This window comes from Coturnix japonica, chromosome 23, assembly GCF_054131305.1.
Source record: "Coturnix japonica strain WE chromosome 23, WE-NBRP24, whole genome shotgun sequence".
Lineage (NCBI taxonomy): Eukaryota > Metazoa > Chordata > Aves > Galliformes > Phasianidae > Coturnix > Coturnix japonica.
The window spans coordinates 1572577-1592733 of NC_140685.1; the positions used below are offsets into that span (position 1 = coordinate 1572577).

A 20157-nucleotide genomic window follows, 5' to 3' on the forward strand; every position below is an offset into this window, starting at 1 on the left:
AGCAATCCTTATAGTTTGAGATATAAGAAAATACATATACACAGAGTTGCAGACATAATGAAATCAGAGCCTCCTCATACCATAACGAATCATCTTCTGGCGACGGACAGGGGAAAGGAACATGAGAAGGAGATCAAACCACCTATCAACACTACTAGTAACCTCATAGCACTGCTCTGCGCCGTACAGAAGTACGTACACAGAACAAAACCCCCAGCAGGAATGTTTTATCTCTGAAAAGGAGTTGGTTTCTATTCATGCTGCTGCAAAGTGGCTTTTCCACTGGGCAGACTTCTTGCCAGCAGCTCTTGCAGGTCCAGCTGCAGCTCGCAGCCCAGCAGGCTTGCAGGAGACCAGCTCCACATTTCTTGCTGCTCCCATCTATAAATAACATTTCAGATGCTCAGGACACGCAGTCATGCTGTAGGAAAGGTCAGGCACAACCGTCACTGCCCGAAGGGATCGCTCTCCACAACTGCCCCACTGCTGAGGCTCATGTTTGGTCTGCAGCCAACGCTCTGGGCCTTATCAGGCCTGGATCGCGCTGGGAATTTTCTGACAGAACAGTTTTATTGGAAAATGCTGATTCATAGACATCAAAATGTTTCATGGAAATGCACAAGATTTTATTAATTTACAAGGAAACCCAGACATTATTTTGATGCACTAGTGACTGGTATGCTGCCAGGGTATCCCATGGCTCCCAGTGTCTGCTTGCAGGACAGCTGTGTCCTTTAGGCTACTTCATGCACAGGACCCCGACCTCTGCAAAGGCCTCTGATAGCCTCACTTGGGTCTGGCTCCTGACAGCCCTTAAACCTCAGTGGGACACTGACTGTAGGGGCTTGGGGCTCTGTGTGCAAAAGCCCTGGGTCACTGTGTGCTCAGGGACTGCTGGCTCTCCCTACCCTTTCTCCTCAGAAAGCAGGACAAACTGTCTGGATTCTTTATAGAAATATGGATGGAAATAGTTTTTTTCCACAATGGCAATAATCCAAGGTCCCTGGCACAGACTTCTCACACTGGACAAACAACTTTTGCCACCTCTGAGCTTTTTTGAAGCAGGAGCTCTCTCCTGCACCCCTCAGCCTGTCCCCAAATCCCTACCCACAACCTGCCTCCACGCCTCCTGGTTTGCTCACAAACATCATGAATTTGTGACTCTAGTGAATCACAGGCACAACCACTGAGCACACTGCCTTTTCCTGGGGCCAGCTGGGTCTGATCCATCTATGAGCAGAGGTTATCCAGAAATACACTGTCACCATCTTCTCAGGTTCCTTGGTAGGCCTTTCTACATGGGTAGAAAATCCTTGAGCTGCAGGACAATGTTCCTCTCCTCTCCTCTCCTCTCCTCTCCTCTCCTCTCCTCTCCTCTCCTCTCCTCTCCTCTCCTCTCCTCTCCTCTCCTCTCCTCTCCTCTCCTCTCCTCTCCTCTCCTCTCCTCTCCTCTCCTCTCCTCTCCTCTCCTCTCCTCTCCTCTCCTCTCCTCTCCTCTCCTCTCCTCTCCTCTCCTCTCCTCTCCTCTCCTCTCCTCTCCTCTCCTCTCCTCTCCTCTCCTCTCCTCCCAGACACAAGGCTGAACACAAGTCAGCAATGTTCCTTTGCTGCATAGAAGGCTAGTTGTATTCTTGGCTGCATTAGGCAAAGTGTCTCCAGTAAGGCAAGGTGATCCTTGGTGAGGCTTCATCTGGAGTTCTGAGTCCAGTTCTGGGTCCCCAGACATACTAGAGAGATTCTAACAGAAGGTTACCTTGATGACAAAAGGACAGGAGAATCTCTGCTTTGAGAGATTGAGAGAGATGGGACTGATCAGTCTGGATATGAGGAAGCTCAGGGGGATCTCAGCAATGTCCATAAACACCTGAATGAAGGATGCAAAAAAGATGGGACCAGGTTCTTAGCATTGGTACCTACTGCCAGGACAAAAGGCAATGGGCACAAACTGGAACATGAGATTCTGCCCAAACAGGAAGCACTTCTTAACAGTGTGTGTGATGGAGCACCAGAACAAGTACCCAGAGAAGGTATGGAGTTTCTCCATGAAGAACCTGAAAAGCCACCTGGACATGGTCCTGAGTGACCTGCTCTGGGTGGCCCTGCTGGAGCAGAGGTTGCACTGCCATTGGCTTCCAGAGGTCCCTTCCAATCTAAGCCACGCTGTGATTCTGTGATACAACCAATGTGACAGTTCATAAATCAAATGCCTACATTCCCTGCCCTTCCTTTCACACCTCACAAAACATGGGGAGACCTGTCCTCATTGACAGTGCTTCTTGGTCCTGCACCCTCCATAGCTATACCTGAACCACACTGGCTGCCTTAGTATGAGCAATTGTGCCCAAGAGGAAAGTAAAAATCATTTTTCCAGCTCTAACTCTTCCAGACAGCACTACATCAGCACCCAAGGATGAGTGGCTCCTGGTCCCTTCACTCTCCAGCTGAAGGATGTGTGGGGATGAGCACTCCTATGAATCACTGAAATGCAGCTACATTTCTCTAGGGCTCACCTAATGTTGCTGCTTTCCTGTGAAAGAGAAACAGACCGTATTATTCTGAAAACAGAACACAGCAGGGAAAGTCACAGCAGCCCAGAAAAAGTGAAAGTCAAAATGCCTGGAACAGGTGAAAAGTGCAGGAGAAGGCTTCTCTGACGAAAACCAAAGAGGAATAGATCTCCGAGATCATTAAGATAAAGGCTGTTTGCCTCTCTGCCAGATCCCAGAGCTCCGCAAAGCTTCACTTGTTCTGACCTCCTCTCCTATCTTCTCTTCCCTCCCCACAACCCTCACTGCTCTGCACAGCCACCTCCATGCAGAGTTTTCTCCTCCAGGCCATCACACAGGCACAAGAAGCTGGAGGAGCTGCAGCTGACCTTAGATGGGAGCTGGAGGGTGGGCAATGCTGGGGGAGCTGCGGGCAGCTCACTGGTAGTGGTGGGGAACCAGAGAGAAGGAGCTGAACAGCATCTGTGAGAAGCAGAGGCAGGGAGAGATTGTTGCCAAGACAGCATTCCTCAATTTATGGGACAGGAAAACTTATTAAAGCAAAACAAAGAAAGAAAGAAATTAAGACCTGAAAACAAGATTTGGTCCAAGCAAGGTAACATTTCCATTTGTTTTGCATGTGAGACATCGCACACATTGAACTGTGAAGCTCTGGAAAGGCACAAAGAAGAAAACTTGGTGGTTTTTGTTTTTTGTTTTTTAATCTTCTGAGCAAATTACAGATTAAACTGTAGATTTCTCCTATTTTTATGGAAATAAATGCAAAGTTATTAAAATGTTCTCAGTCAGCTGTAGCGGGTTATGCTATATATGGTTAACAAACTGACCTGTGCCCACTGCTTCCATAATGCTCTATTGTTGTAACAGGGTTGGCTTGTTGATGCAATCAGAATGGGATTATGTCTCGTGCCGGGTGTCAGGAGTTGATGCAGGTGTGAGCTCTCCAGCTGATACTGCCTGTACTGTCTTATGGCTTTTGCCTGTTCTCAGCAAAGGGATGGCTGCTGTTGGCTGCACAGGGCTGGCGCTGAAGGAAAGCAGATATGGCAGAAGGGCTCTGTGCTGCTGTGCTGCTCACAGTCAGAGAGGGGTCTGGGTGGACCTGGCACTGCCCATGGGTTGGCAGCCAGGACCAGCATGAGCCTCTGCTTTCGTCTGCCTTGATCTGTCCCAAAAACCACAGTATACCCAAGGCAGGGGCTGGAAGCTGTGTCAGCATCGGTGAGAAGCGAAGGAGAAACCAGCCCCACGTTCTTGGGTCAGATGGAGACAAAGATGTTCCTGAGTTCCCTACCTGGTCTTCTGTGATGGGGCAGCAGGGCCTGGCAGAGCTTGGGGATGTGAATTCATATCTTCCCTTACTCTTGCTTAAGTTGCTTTATATATATATATACCTATTATTAGGTCCTGGTAACTTGAACATCTCACAGGGCTGGAGCAGAGAGATAACTCTCCTTATTGCATTCAAAAATGGTAAACATAATTTCTTTTTTTGAAAAAGAGGAATTATAGATCAGCCAGCATAACTTCCATCTCCAGGAAAGTGCTGGGACTACTAATGCAGCCAACAAACTTATACTGACACAAATCAAGGAGAAGAAATAAATAGCATTCAGTGAGAATATCAGATCCAGTCCTTCTGTGACACTTGTGGATAGGGAAGAAGCAGCACATGTCATCCATCTTCCCTTTAACAAGGCTGCTGACATGGATGTGACACTCTCAAAAGCTGCTTGAGAAAACATGATCTGTATAAAACTGCTCAAGGTGGTGCTTAGAAAGGCACGCACAGGAGGATCTCACTACGTTGCTACATCACACAAAGTCTCTCTTGTGTGCTATGTTTTCTCCTACAAAGTGGAGTGGACTAATAAGAGAGCGACTGAGAGGGAAGCATAGCAGTAGATCAAGATTACAATTAGAAATGACTTCTAAGAAGTGCTTAGGATGTGAATATGCTTACAGAAATAAATGCAATGAGATTAACTTAGGAATGACCTACACAACATATATGGCAAAATACCATGCAGCTGCTCACAATGGGTCAAGTTAATTGGTAGTGCAACACAGGTGGTGCAACAGAGGGATCAGCTCTGGGCAGGCATGGTGCAGGCTGTGCACATTGCTAAAGCGTCCTGCTCGGCTCTTCTGGGCATGCCCTCAGCTTGGGCTCCACAGAATATCACGTGGAGGGAGGTGTGAGTCTGCTGAAGAGAGCCCAAGGGTCTGAAGGGAAGGGAAGTCATGCAGAAAGTCAGGTCTCCTAGGGAAGGCTGTGAAACTGAAGGTCAGTTTGGGGAAAACTGGACTGAGGGGAACCCTAGTAAGTTTTTAGTTGTAGAAGAGGCAATAGAATCATGGAATCATAGAATCCTTGGAGCTGGAAGAAACCTTTAAAGGTCATCTAGTCCAGCTCCTCTGCAGTGAACAGGGATGTGCACAGCTTCACCAGGTGTCCAGAGTCTCATCCAACCTGACCTTTAAAGTCTCCAGGGTTGGGGCACCCACCACATCTCTGGGCAGCCTGTTTCATTGCTTCACTGCCTTAACTGTAAATAAACCATCATTTTGCTCTGTTTCTCTGTTGGGTAAGACTAGAAGTTGCAGGCTTGCACTTCAGAAAGGAGCTGAATGGATGCTTGTTCAGAGTTGGAATCTCCATCAAAGAAATTCACTAAGAGGAGGATGGACAGACTTTTTCCAGGAATGACTAAAGGGTAGCTGGCCTTGTGTTTGGGCAGGTTTTCAGGTTGTACCAAGCATGTCTATTTGGTTGTATGGATTCGTGGGGTGCTCAGTTCCAGGCCTACGACAGTGCTGCCATGTTTTATATCACTGCCTCCCAGACAGCTTCACCAGCCAAATGCTGTTTCTTGTCCAAGAGAACCCCTTTCACTCAGCCCATCTGTGCTCCTGCTGCATGAGCCATTCTTCATCCCACAGAGATCCTTAAAGAAAGCAGTGGCAAATCCCTGCAGACAGCCCAGAGGCACCTTGGGGACTCAGGCGTTCCAAGAACCCTCTTTCTTGCCTCAAAGCACAGCCCATCCTGGCAGCCTTTGTAAACAACACCAAATGAGAGCTCCCTCTGTTTCTCAGGGGAGCGTAGCACACGGCAGCGCCAAGGAATGCGGCCTGCTGTGCTTGTTATGGCAGCGCCGCCGTGATTTACGCCTGGCGGTAGGCCGCGGCGGAAGTAGCAAATCACCTCCTTCACACAGGCTCAAAAGGCAATTAGACAAATCCAAGGAAGAAATACCCACTGAGGCCATTAAACATCGCGTCTTGCTCCTGGTTGAGGAAAGCCCTGCATCACTGCGCACTGGGTGAGGGAACTACGGGATGCTGCTTTGGTTTTCCATGTTTCTCTGGCTGGAGGGAGCAGCCCCAGCCCTGTGTGAGTTGCCCGCAGACCCAGCGGGTTGGTGTCAGGATGGGAATGTTGTGTCTCAGCCTGGCTCTGTGCTTTCTGCTGCAGTTCAGGAGGAGCCGGGAGCCCTGACCCCTCCCTGGGTAAGCTCATGGTTTCTGCTAAAAAAGGATCAGGACAGGACTTAGCTCTGAGCACTGCTTTGCCACACAAAATTCTCCTCTGTGCTGGGCAAACAGCGGTAGGACAAAGATGCCATCGCAAGCACAGCAGCATACTGTTATCTAAGCAGTGCTGGAGTTTTCAGATGCAAATAGCTTATTGAGTGAGTTGGATGAAAGTCGTAGCTGTAAGTGTTCTTTTCTAACTTCACTGTGCAAAAATATCTCTGAATAATAGCATTGCATTTTTCTAAAAATACCCTTTGTTGATTTACAGCAGTACCACATTAAAGCACGGCATTGGATCTTCTTCATTAATGAAATAAGACTCAAAAGTCTCATTAGACGAATGATTTTCACAGAGTAATCCAGTAAGCTATTTTTAATATTCTCATGGAGCAATGCCAGGAGGATAATATTATGCTCTATAGCAGAGAAATATACTTTCAGACAGATTTGATTGACACTGAAGTGTGCTTGAGTTCTCCCCACAAAGTACCCAAGGAGAGAGCAGCTCCATGGCTAGTGGTGAGAAAACCCTGTCAGAAGGGAATCCTTGTTACCACTCCATCAGCTGTGCTCCCCACAGGTACCTGGGGAGGTCAGAATGAAGGGATGGTTTCTTCTCCCTCTCTCAAAGCATCAGGACAAGCCACTGCTGCTGTGTTTCATACGAGGAGTTCTGCATCTTGACCTGCTAAAGGGAACTGAAGGAAAACCTCTGCTCTTTTCCTGCAGCTCTCATAAACTTTGGAATCCTGTCCCTTGCCCAGTTTCCAGATGGCACACGCTGCACCTCTTCCAGTGCAATTCTCATCCTAGTTTCTTCTCTCTTCCATGTCTCATCCCTTTCTTTACATATATATACATATATATGGTGCTGCAGTCTCGTACCAGGAACAAGGAGCACAAAACACTGCAGTCCTAACTGACATACAAATGAGCAAAGCAACACTTCCAAGCAGACTGTGCACCTTCAGTTAAAGCAAAGCACAGGCATGATCTCAGTTTCCTTTCTGCTATGCTGTGACTGTTCCTCTTCACATGATACCTATTTCAGATGGTCCCACACTGCAAGGGGCTATTTCAGGCCTAACGATTGGCTCTTATCAACTTTCAGTCTCATTTTCAGTGGCGCAAATCGCTCTGCTGAGTGAGCAGGATTGCAGCACACGTGTCAGGGGCTGCCCGAGGCATTCAAGGCAGAAGGACATTTAAAACCACGTTTCAAACTCTGCTTCAGTGCCTGACAAAGACAGCCTCCTTCAGGGCCTCTAGAGCAAAGCTGCTAATTTTTCCCATTGAGAGTCCGAGGCTGCACAGAGCTCAGGGCAGCAGGCATCCATCACGGAGATAAGTGGGATGCTTTAGAGCTTCCAGGTGCATATTTGGATGACAGCAGCCAAAGCTTGGAGAAAACACAACATGCAGATGAGGAGATTGTATTATCCCTTCTGTGGTTTCAACAGAAGCATCAGAGAATGGGGGAAATCTCACACCTCAGTATAACCGTTTCATTTTGATTCTGTTCCCCACTGGAAAGTGCCTGTATCTTCCTCTCATCCTTGGTTTTATGCAGAGCTCACCTGGGTGGCAGAGACCCCTCATGGCAATGCCAGCACAGGCAATGCCCAACCATTATCTTTACACGACACACAGAGACTCAGGATCTGTACAAAGCTCAGGTAATCTGCAAAGTTCCCTCGGATTATTCTCATCTGTCCAGCAGATACTGCAAAATTAAAGTAAAAATCAGTTCCTAGGTTTTATCTGGAAGCCAACATCATGCTTAGTCTTGGAAGCAATTACCGAGCTAGTACAGCAGACAGGTCAGGGCCTTACACCTAAAAAAGCTGAAGTGATTATCACAGTCACATCCACTCATCCCTGCCCTTGCCATACCCATCACAGCACTATAGCTTGACTGTGGCATCCTGGGGTGATGCAGAACCATTCTGAGCTGTACCTGCCTGTGAAAACTTCTCATCAGTACTGAAAACATTCTTAGTCCAAAAGGAGTCTCTTGGCAGCACTATCCCCTGCTTCCAAATGGGCCTCAACTGCAAACAGCTGGTCCTAATTCTGAAACCCCAAGAACCACAGGACGAGACTGCAGCATGCTTGAAAGCACCTTCAGGAATCTCTGGCAAGATCTCCATTGTGACAATGATGTTTATGGACTACATGTATCCATCAGGAAGAGATCTGTCATGTTTACGTTAACGTTATGATTCTTCTTGTTTTGCTAACATCTCTGCTAGTAACTGTGTACCTTTTGAGCACTGCTTCGGTGGTTTGCAAATGCATCCCTGAGCACAGAACGTGCAGTGCTTCTCCTGCTGGCTTCGTATGAGCCCTGTAACAGATTTGGACAGCAGTACTGTAACAAATCCACAGCCACCTTGGTCTCCATGCCTGTCACAGTGCAGCAGACCATGGCTGCTCATAGCTGCAGGTGACAGCAGCCCTGGCAGCCCAGCGCTTCTGCTGCTTGGGCAATGCTCCTCCAGTTGTGAACAGCCTCAAGCCTGTTCCAGGCTGCTCTGTGGGCCTGCAGTGCTTCTCGCTCCTCTTCCCCTTGCAAACACATGGGGCTCATTGCCAGGTTTTATGGATGCACTGTTTGGCCAGCCTTCTGATGCCATCTCATAATTAATAGTGCCTATAATACATCTTGGCCCCTTCTTTTCCTCTTGTCTTTAGAATCCCAGGGTAGCTGGAAGCTGCGCCTTGGTGCGAGCAGCACTACTCAGTGTTTACTTTCACATTTCCAAACAATCTCTTGCATCCTGACCAGTTCAGCCATCCTTGGCTAAACGACATACCGCTGAGGACAATGTCTATTGTCCTGCATGCTGCTCGCTGGCCAGAGGAGTGCTTCACATCTGGTATGAGCAGTGTGGGACCGTGGCTTTGGTAGAAGCACCCATAAAAGGAACAAATCAAAGTCTGTTACCTCAAGCCCATCAGCGTTTGGCATTCGTGGGTAACAGCAGTGTGTGCTGGACCTTTAAAAGCCATCTGCAACTGCAATGTCAGGCCCTGCAGCTCTGTCAATGCCTCCTGCAGGTCTCTGTGGGCACCAGACTACCAAGCAACAGCAGGAAGGTGAGGATGGTGAGCACAGTGGTGCTGGGAGAGCTCAACAGAGCCCATGTTCTTAAAGCATGTCCCTCCCTGCAGCCTTGCAGTAGATGACATTGTGGATGCTGAGACAGCTGCTGCCATTTCTGCAAACAGGGTACTGTGTGCTTCACAGTTACTCACAGATGGTGAGTTATTTGCAGAATCTCCAGGATTGTCATTTGATTTTTGATCCTTTCTCTGTGCTGGATGTCAAAGTACTGTAATTAGTAATTACAGTAGCCTTAAGAGGGAACTCACTGACATTATTTCCTTCCTTAGTGTAAAGAAACAACCATCAAAATCCAGGGAAATAAAGTAGCAACACAGCACAGTTGGGCATGAGGAAATCCATGGCACAGCCAAGACCTCAACTACCAAAATGTTCCCAGTCTCAAAGTAGAGCACAGGGAGACAGGGCAGAAATGGCATCGAAAAGGTGGGAAAGTAGAACCTGCAGCCATGTAGCAAGGAAAGGAGAGGTCTTATCCTGGCCTCTAGAAAAGCCTGGTGAAGTACCTACACTGACCTCTTGTGTCCCTACATCAGAGCCTCCAGCCTCTGAGCAGCAGGATTTAGGAGGACAAGGGAGTAAAGACAAGGAAGCAGAGATTTCCTGTTCCTTCTGGGAGCTGTTATGCAGGAGAAGCAATGCCTGTATAGCCCCAGGGTTGCAGCAGTAGCTATGGAGAGATTTTGGTGCTGCTCAGCAGCCTCAGAATGAGCAGCCTTCTCCCTGCAGTATTCTCTATGTCCAAGCCAGAAACAGAGGCCTGATTTGGCCCTAAACGCATGTATAACAAAGACACAGCTGTGAGCTTCCTCTCTTCTCATTTTAAAATACACGAGCTGGTTTGCACAGCCCTTTTCCCATCCATGGAGCTGTTCTCCAAACACCACCCCAGCAAAATACTGGGAAGCATCCACAGTGCCAAACATCTGCATAGACATACTGCACCAGATATAACCAGAAGATGATGCAGGACTGGGGATGGATTCCTGGAAGTGCCCTCCACACCCACCCAAAACCAGCCCTGAGAAAGCTGGATCCACAACAAGAAACATGGGAATGGATTGCGAGGGCAGCCTGTGTGCTCCCCTGGGAGCTCATGCTTGTCACACCAGCAGATGGGCACTTAAGGGAGCACCAGAGCAGGCTGAGCTATTGCCACAGGATCATCACAGGCGAGAACTAGCTCTAGAGCTCTCCTGGCTGGAGATCAGCTGTGGGACAAGCTCTCTGTCTGTCCCACCTCTCTTTCTGGTGCTCTCCAGCTATCCATGAGCTCCATGGCTCTTGGGCACACACCAGGGCCACCTACACTTCACCCTGTACTGCTTCCAGTGCTGACAATTTCCACGGAGTCTGTTAAAAAAAGAGCTTGCACTGCCCCACAGAGAATGTCGTGAGGATGATGTGATTCTGTGTGGTTTCTGTGCAGAGATCAGACAGCTCGGAGTGAATTGCATGTGGTGATCTGCACCCACACGTGGACATCCATGCTCACAAACACTTGCGCACACAGACGCAGATAGGACTTACGTACTTACTTTCCTTGTTGCCTCTTAATTTAAAACCCCATTCAAAGTGAAAATATCTGTTTCCTCTTTGTGAATGGACAAATCTAACACAGATGGTGTGTTAACTGGAAACATCTTTTGTTCCAGTATGTTCATACTTTCATTCTCTTCAAGGACAGAAGGTGCCATTTATGATCCTCTCTTCAGCATTCCTGATCATAGAATCATAGAAATATTTGAGTTGGAAGGGACCAAATGTCCATCCATCAGGTGCTAGGAGCCCCATCCAGACTGACCTTGGGTGTCTCCAGGGTTGGGATATCCATGACCTCTCTGGGCAATCTGTGCCAGTGCCTCACTACCATATTCTAAATCTCCCCTTATTTCTGGGCTGTGAGGGTGCATTGCTGACTCATCATGCCCAGCTTGCCATCCACTAGTGCCTCCAAGTCCTTTTTGGCAGAGCTGCACATAATCCTTTCATCCGTCACTTTGTATTGCTAGTAGGGGTTGCCATGACCCTGATACAGACCTTGCACTTGGATTTGTTGAACTTCTTGAGGTTCCCCTGGGCCCAGTGCTCAGCCTTTCTGGGTCTCTCTGGATGGCATCCCATCCCTTGGGCATGTCGACTGCACCCACAGCTTGGTGTCATCCACAAGATCTTTATGACTTGGTGATCTCCCCCTAAAAACTGTGACAAGTCTCCATCTCTTCCTGTCCTTCCAGACCTACAGAAGCACTAGTTGAAAGACTATCAGTGTCAGCAGTGATGGGTCTGCTGAAATGTGCTGAGGTGGAGCAAGGCTGACTTTCTTTGAATCAGCAAAGACAGCATCAGAGATGATTTCCAGGTGAGAATCTGAAAATGGCCACAGCCATCCATGTCTTAACAGTGACCAAAGGAAGAAAGTCATAATGGACAAAAAGTGTCTGTAGTCAGAGTTCCCAGGTCAGAGATAATATCTACATTTCATTGTTTTCAAATGATTTACTGTCCATGTGCAATTCAGTACCTGCAAGAGCACAACCACAAGTGGACCAATTTCATATATCCAATGTAAGTGCTCCCTATAGGAGAGAAGGAGGGTTGGGACCCCAAGAATGGTCCCACTGAAGATAATGGAGGACCTGCTGCGCCTCAGCACCACGGTGCTTCACAGTACTGAGGCTGCGATAACCAACAAAATGGGGTCACCCCTGGAAGATTCTCCAGAGCTGGTTCAGCACACATCACTGGTGAGCAGGTGAGTGGAGATGCAGTGACAAAGACCATGAAAAAAAAAATAAATGACTCTCCCTATTTCAGTTTGATTTCTGAAAGAGGAAAGAAAGCATCAGCTTTGACACATAATGGGATGAAAATACCTGAAAAAGAAACCCAGAAATGGGAGTAGTGAGAGGGAAGAGGTGATCACACAGAGCTGGGCACAGCCTTGTTGTTGGATAGAGACTGGGCAGCTGGGTGCAGCAAAAAGCAGTGCCAGGTCTGGATGGGGAGAGGGGAACTGACTGCAGTCTCACTGCCACCCTCTTAACCCTGCAGAGAAGGGAACTCTGCCAGGGGGGTATGACCAGGACACCTCTGTGTCCAGTGGGTTTCAGGGCTGGAAGGTGAATGTGGGACTTCACACATGAGAAAAGAAGACTCGAGATGATTCTCAGTCTACCAGACACACATGGCTGCAGGTGCACCTGTCTGTGGGGGGAGAGCTTTGGAGCCATGTCTGCAAGCATCCCCATGTTTTAGAAGCTGGACAAAAACAGTTCTGCAGCAGAGCTCGCTCTCCACTAGCCAATTCCTTTACCCTCGCTGACTGCAGCTAGTAAGGGCCAGGAGCCAAGAGCAAAGCTGATCATGAGGTGTCAGGAAATGTTTGCCATGACTTTATCCTTAAAATGACCCCTTGTAGATATTTTGTTCAGCCAAAGAAGGTCCTACCGAGCCTCTGTGGGGCACAGAGCAACACAGACCCCCAAGGAGGAGTGACGTGTCCCTCAGTGAACTCCTGTATAAGTGACACCTAAATGGTCAGCAAGGAACAGACTGGGACAACAACTGACTGGGTCCATGGCAGGACCCTTATGCTGCTGCTGCTTCAGTCACTCATCCAGACTGAGAACCTGGGAGACATCTGAAGTGTGCCAGCAGGTGGGGTCCCACCTGTCAATGTTAAAGGAAAAAAAGCCAACAGATTCTAGAAACAAATTAACCTCTCAGGACTTAATAGGAGAGTGATGTGTGAGGTGTTTGTGCAAGTGAGATGCAGCTCCGAACTCTGTTAAGAAAACTGTGCTCTGTGACAAGTATGTTATGAATGACTTGTCCTGAAACCACGCCAACATGTAGGTGCTGCTATCACAACATTCGATGCCTTTAACTCACTGTGAGCGTTCTTGCGATAAATCATGGAAAACCTTGCTGGTGCTATCTTTAGTGACTGCAGTGTTTCACAAGTCACTCACAGCTCTAAAAATACAGTTTATATCATTGGATTCCTGGAATTCTTTTAGTTCTTACATTCTGATTTAAGTGGCATTAAAGCTGGGCTGTGCAGTTCAAGGCTGCGGGCTGATATTTCATTGTGGATTAGATATCACCTGGGTTCAATACAATGTTTGCAATATTTATTTGATTTGGATCCAAAGGTAATTTGGAAAATCTTCGTGTAGATACACCTCGTACCTGGCTATGTGGAACAAGGGCTAGGTTTTGTTTGGGACTAGATAGTAATTTAATAACCTTTCCAATATAGAATTAAACTAAAACACATGTTCACCACAAGAGCTGAGAGGACTGCTTAGGGTTTTCTCCCCAAAACCCGCAGATCCCTTTCCTCTCTGGTCTATGCATTCTGATGTTGTGATGACTTCTGGGTCAGACATCTCTCTCTTCTTTATTTTTGCTTCACTTACGTGTCCTTCATAATAGTTGTTGATTCAGGAACACCAAGAGCAAAAAAGTCTTGACCTCCCACTAGCCTTTCTGGATTTGATTACCAGCTCACGAATGGCTGATAGTTTGAGCAGAATTTAATGCTTTAATTTTCCCTGATAGGGACTATGAAGCACGTTACTTTTTCTCTCTTTCTTTTTAATCCCAACTGGCAGCTCAACAAAGCCCTGCAATAAAAAGCTCCATTTGTGTAATAAACTGTTGTACAATCTACTACTTATGAACATGGGCTCAGAAAATGTGCAACCTTTCTGCACATTACATTAAACGCAAACCAGATGGGCACTTGAAAATCCTCCCCTTTGTTGCAAGGGGCTAAAGGAGCTGGTGGTCAGAGGGTCTACTTCACTATACAAATAAACAGAAGAGTTTAACTACATTATTTTCCAAAATCAGCAATAGGAAACCTATGTGGAAACATTATGAGCAGTTAGCAAATGCTGCTGAACTGGAGTAGGCACAAACTCTTCAGTTCTCTTAAATGCAACTGCCTAAATGGCAGTGGTAGGGTCCATCTCACACAGCTTTCCCACTAGCAGCCTCTGGCCCCATGGCTACAGACCAGATACACAGCCTGCAGCTGAATCTCTAACACTCAAACATGGTTACACACTGTCATACTTGGAGAAACAAGTAGGTAAAATTAAACTCTTAAATTAATTAAACCCCAACACATCTCAGCCAGAGCTGGTCATGTAAATTCCAACAGTCATTGGAGAGAAGTGGGAACCTCCAGAAGGGATGGAGTCCATTCTGAGCAGGGTTTCAAAGGCAGATAAACCTCATCAGATCAGACAGACCTCATATTTAGGTAACTCTCTAACTGAATTTCATCTCACTCTTGGAGTCCTAGAGACTGGGAACAAGGGATTGCAGCACTGAACCACAGACTTTGCTATATCTGGTTGTACCAGAAGATGCCCAGCACCTCACATGTACTGAAACAGCTTTTGAGGAGCTCAGTAGCAAGTAGCTCCTTCATGCCCTCTCATCCCTACTGATTACAAGAGGTACCACAAATTCTTTCTGATATCTACCTGGCCAAATTGACACTGGCAGAAATACTCGACCCTGGGAACATTGATTCTTTAGAATGTTATCACTGGCCCGAGTGTCAAGACCCAAGAAGGGAAAAGTAGCTTATAAATCATGAGGCTTAAAGTATTGTCAGGAACTCTTACCTCACCAGTGGGCAGCTTAGTTCATTACTGAGACTGGGTGGAACATTTGCTGAGGGTAAAGTTGCCTTGTTGAGCTCAAAATGACCTCTCTTGGCAAGGCAAAGTGCAACAGCTCATAGTACTCAGCCAAGGAGCATACACAGTGGCTACGCTGGGAGGCCTAGTAGAGCTCATCTCTAAATCCAGTATTATTAGTGACTTTCAGAAGGCCCACAGCCATGTTTTCCTTAGGCTCTTCCAAAACAGCTGTTCACAGCTCTGCTCAGTTCAGGCCAACGTGGCCCAGAACTTAGGAGGAGAAGATGTCATCGAGCATTTAAACACCATGGCCTGTGGGACTGGACACAGTTTTAGTATGTCATGGCTAATAGACAGCCTGACAATGTACCTTTCCATAGGCAGAGAAAGGACAGAGACTGGGAAGGCAGGTGTCAGGAATCCTGCTCGGTGTTTGTGTACTAGTATCCTCTGTTCTAGCATACGTATCCAGTCCTGGGTTTTCATAGGTCCTGATGGATGGACTTTCTCCTTTCTCAAAAGTGATTTATTTTTACAAACTTAAATGAAATCTCCTTAGCCATTTCTGAATAAGACAAGAGTTAAAAAGACTATTTTCCTATTTAAAGATATTCTAGCTAGACTGTTTTCATTAAATCAAAGTTAAGTCAAATAAAGACTATGATCTGAAAGTTCAGACTCAGGCAGAAGCTCTGAAGAGCTGTGCCCCTGGGAGATGGGTGTCTGTCCAAGAGCACTGAACCCCACAGATCACCAGCTGGAGGGCTCCACTGGGAAGTGCATGGGACACCTAGTCTCCTCAGAGGTGATGAGATGAAACACAGTAGGACTGATGGCTATAGGTGGTGTTTATATTCCCTTCCATCATCCTCAGCCACTGTCCCATCCAGTGGAGTAGTCTTGGATGGTGGATCCCTGCTCCCTCCCTTCTTCCATGCATTTATGGGTATGGAGGAGAATGGCAGAGATAACACTCAGGGGCTGGGGGACAAGCAGACAGCGACTTGTTCTTTTTCCCCTCAGCAATCCCATAGGTACTGACCCTCCCTCCTACAACAGGAGACAGGATGGAAATTCCCTGCTGTAACAACCCAATGAAGGGTACCAAGCTGAAGGAGGCTCTGCCTCCAGGGTGTAAATCTGCTTCAGGACTCTGTGGTGGCTCACAGGGCCAAGGCAGCTGACTGCTGCGTACCCTGCAGAGTATCACCCGCAGAGCTGGGGATGCCACCCTTACTCATTTCCCTGCTGAATGCTGATCAGGTGGCTCCACAAGCCCAGCAGAAACTGTCCCATCAGGGAACATGACATCAAAGGCAGGCCTGGGCATCACATGAGATGCGCGACTCTTGGCAGGCCCACCTGTTCCTGAGATGATGTGAGATGAAAGGAGATGAACAGGGTCAGTAGGAAGAGCTAAGATCTCACACTACCTGAGTGTGCTAGAGAAAGGGAAAAAACAGCAAAAGGAGGAGAGCAAAGGGCTGGAGGGATTCCCAGCCTGTGCAAACAACCCATGCAGGAATAGAGCCGTGTCCTGGTGGACCACCAAGATGATGGCCATGCAGGGCATGAGTCTCCAAGAAACGGGAATTGGAAAGCTGTAGAGCAAATATGAACTTTATACATCACCAGACAGTCTTAACTTTGTCCTTTCACTGGTCCACATCATTGTTGCCTTTGGTATCATGTTATCTTAAGAATACTTCGATATCTGAGACTGTAGGAAAGAAGTACACTCATTGGTGTAACTTAATCTGACTATGGGCAGAGTTTGGGCCCGATTCTCTGCTGTGTTATTCCAGCCTGACATTGCCATGATGTCATCATTTGGATTATTTCTGATTTATAGCGATTGAGAAAAATTGGGTCCTGTAAAATAATACAAACAATCAAAGACACACAGCAAAAATAGTGCCTTCAAGCTGCACTTTCACACTGCATGATATTTTGAACTCTTAATATTGAAAGCCTTAGAGTGCACAAAGAGGAATTTTCTTCATTTCTTATACATTTGCCTGAAAGCAATGGCAAACAGCTCATCAGCCTGAATATCCTTTGCATAGGCTGAATTGTGTTGCTTTTCTTTTTCTATCAGCCTTCTTCCAACAGATCTCCTCTGAAACCTGAATCAACATCTGCCAATACAACTAAACTCTGGACACATGGCCAAGGAAACAAAAATGATCCTTGCAGAGGCCCAGGCCAAGTTCATTGATCTGAAGCAAACTTGCTGAACATGAGATTACTTGAAGCACCCAGTACTCTTTGAGAGCAGAACAAGTCTATCAGTATGTTTGCAACCAAAACCCTGCTCCACTGGCCAACCTCACACCACACTTACTCCCCAACAAATTCCATTATTATCATCAGAACATCAGCCTCTTCCTAAGACCTTGAAATGCTACATTCCAGCCTCAAACTATAGCAAGCACTTGGGTGCAAAGAGCATGACAACTACCTCATGGCTGACCTCAGTACTTAAGCATGACACGAAATATTGAGCTGAGGAGCCCCTTCCATTAAATCCTAAAATGTTGCCACCAGAAATACCTTCAAAAAACACCACAGAAATAATACTGATGAGCCACAACCCAGCATATACAAGAGATGCTGCTCAGCACTGATCCAGTTGTGCATGCTCACTTTCCCCCTCTTGCTGCCACTGAGAGGCACTCACCATTCTTCCGCTCTGCAAAGGGGGGTGGCTGGAGCTTGGTGCCATCCCTCACTTCACCCACAGCCTTTTCTTTGGGTGCCTTCTCTTCCTCATTTCCACTTGGTGCACTTTTGTGGTCCGAGCGATCCTGTTTGATCACACCATTCATCACCGTGCCTGTACGGACCGGTCCAGATTCTGCCCGCTCCACTTTGGATGCTCAAATGGAGAACCAGACACCAAAGTGACCCCTGGAAGAGAAGAAGAGCAGGTAAGAATGAAGCTCTCAATCAGCTCTCGGGAGAGTTAATGAAGACTGGTGTTTGTAAAGCAATCAGATCACAGACATGCGTTAGCAACATTTCAGGGGAAGGCTTCAGGATTTGTTACTGCCTGCTTGATTCTGTCCACCGTGCCTGCTGGGTCTGCATCCTTGGCTGCTCTGCTGGACGAATTTCCAAGCATAAGCACCGGATATCTGCAGAAAGCCAGGGGTGCTGTGAAAAAACACAGTCATGGGGAATCCGCCTAAGAGCGCACTTGAACTGTTAGAAATGCAGAACAGATCTATAAATGGAGAACAACCTTTTTTTTATGTCAGGCTCTGGTTAGCTGAGCAAACTGTGTGATGGAATTAGTGCACACAGCACAGAAAAGGCTGCTCATTGCATGGTACAGGCAGCGAAAGAGAAACAGCAAACAGCAGCTGGGCTTTATGTCAGAACATGTACCAACACCCTGCAAAGTGAAATACACATGCAAAATTATTCTGTGATTAACATCCATAGTGCAGGTAAGGCCTTTATGAAGAATTTCACAAGATTAGGTAACAGTTTTTGAGAATTCTTGAAGGACGAGAAGGTTTGTTTGTTTGTTTACTGCATTGCTCTGCTATGAGTTTTAAGCAGGGTTTGTCAAAATGCTTCAGGAAAACTCCCAGGAAATTCTGTAAATTCATGTTACACCGCCACTAAACACTGAGGGAAGGAGGGAGCTTCTCTTGGTTGCACTGATACCTCACTGGAGGGAAGGGATGGATCCACATCACGCCAAGTGTCTTTGTGGGGTGCATGGGAGGAGCTGCTGACACTAAGAGCAGCACAAAGCTTCAAGAATCATTGAAAACCAACTGTTTTGTCAAAAAAGAAAAAAGAGAAAGAAAAAAAAAAAGCCCATTCAGATGTTAAGTGAAAGTGAATGCCTGTAAAAATCAGCACCAGCTCCTAATGAGTCCCATCAGGAAAGAGCTGAGGAGAGCTAAAAAAGGTCATTTGCAGAGAACAAGAATAGAAAAGTGCAAGATTGATTCAGTGATAAAATCTGATTTAATACAAAAAAACTTACCAATTTACTGTATAAGGAAGTAAGAATAGTGTGTTGTATACGATACCATCTCCTCCACGCTACGTATGCCAGGACTTTCTCACACCCCTCTTCCTACCCTGCACCACTCAGATTTTGCCATATGCTTTCTCCTTCTATCCACCTCTCCACCCTCCCCAGCCTGCCCTTACCACTGCACTGGCCACGTCCCATTGGCAGCAGGTCAGTCTGTGTCTCTCTGTCCTGCTTTGTGCTGCAGTTCATTGCCAGGTGAGACAGTCCAGACAGGCAGTGGGTGCCATTTCCTTGAAGACACTCAAGGTCAGGCTGGATGGGGCTCTGATCCCTGATGGAGCTGTGGGTGTCATTGTCCATTGCAAAGGGGCTGCACTAGATGATCTTTAAGGGTCCCCTTCCAACTCAAATGATTCTATGAGTTCATGCAGTGCCCATGCAGTGTTTGGAGAGGAAGTCCTAGATGTGCCTGTGTCTCTTTATTGCTTTGCAGGTGGGACATAAGCTGTCCCCATGTGCAGCCCCTGGGACTGACTGTGACTTACCCAACCCTGGTGGCTGGGCTTTGAAATAAAATGCGGAACCTTGCTCAATCAGAATCCAGTCCTTACCTAAGGAAAACCCCTCACCAGTCCCCCCCTTCTTTCTTGTGCTTCCCACCACTGCCTTTCCCACTGGTCTTTGCAGCCCTTTCCCCATCTCCTGCACACAATATTTTCTACCTAAGCTTGTCGTGCTACATACTACACACGGCCATGCCCTGGAAACAGCCCTGCAGGCACCCAGACAGGCCAGGGATTTGTTTCACACCAAATCTTTGAACCGATGTTCTCAGTTTCCAAGTCCAAGTGAGCATTTTTTAGCTCCCTTGGGCAGCTCATGTTCTCCTGCCTAGTGGTGCAGTTGCAGTGCACTGCCCCATCCCCATTGCTGTACACCCATCACGGGCGGCTGTAGGGCTGTAGACCCACTTTGGCAGCGTTATCTCCAAAGTTTTCCATTCAATTCATGATGAACGTGGAGCATGCAATAAATGTTTACATTACTACTTCAAAATGTACATTTTTTAACTTTTAGAAGTTGCTGATATAATGCATCTTTCCAGTGGAACAGTGGGTGATGACAGGACAATCCAGCAAACTGCATCTGCTTACAAAAATGAGACTTTGTTCAACTGAACACTAAATCTTTGATAAATTAGTCGGGGCTTTGGTGACGTACATGTTGAACCAATATGACAGTTTTATATGGATTATTATTATTAATGTTTTTGAAAAATAGAGAGCGTGAGCCAGACATCCAGTGCTGGAGCTGCAAGACCAC

At 47.0% G+C, this 20157-nt stretch overlaps 1 protein-coding gene across 13 annotated transcripts in view; it reads right to left on the reverse strand.

Annotated features, from left to right (window-relative positions):
* MYOCD (myocardin) overlaps window positions 1-20157 on the reverse strand; it is a 196618-nt gene that overhangs the window by 72447 nt on the left and 104014 nt on the right. For 9 of the 13 annotated variants that reach the window (XM_085522697.1, XM_085522693.1, XM_085522687.1 and 6 more), the window contains exon 2: window positions 17518-17747. In XM_085522697.1, the coding sequence (XP_085378823.1) occupies window positions 17518-17665 (148 nt within the window). In that variant the 5' untranslated portion in view covers window positions 17666-17747. Of the gene's footprint in view, window positions 1-17517; window positions 17748-17843; window positions 17979-20157 lie in introns of those variants that run through there. The other 4 variants (XM_085522683.1, XM_085522681.1, XM_085522694.1 and 1 more) reach the window with 4 other exon arrangements.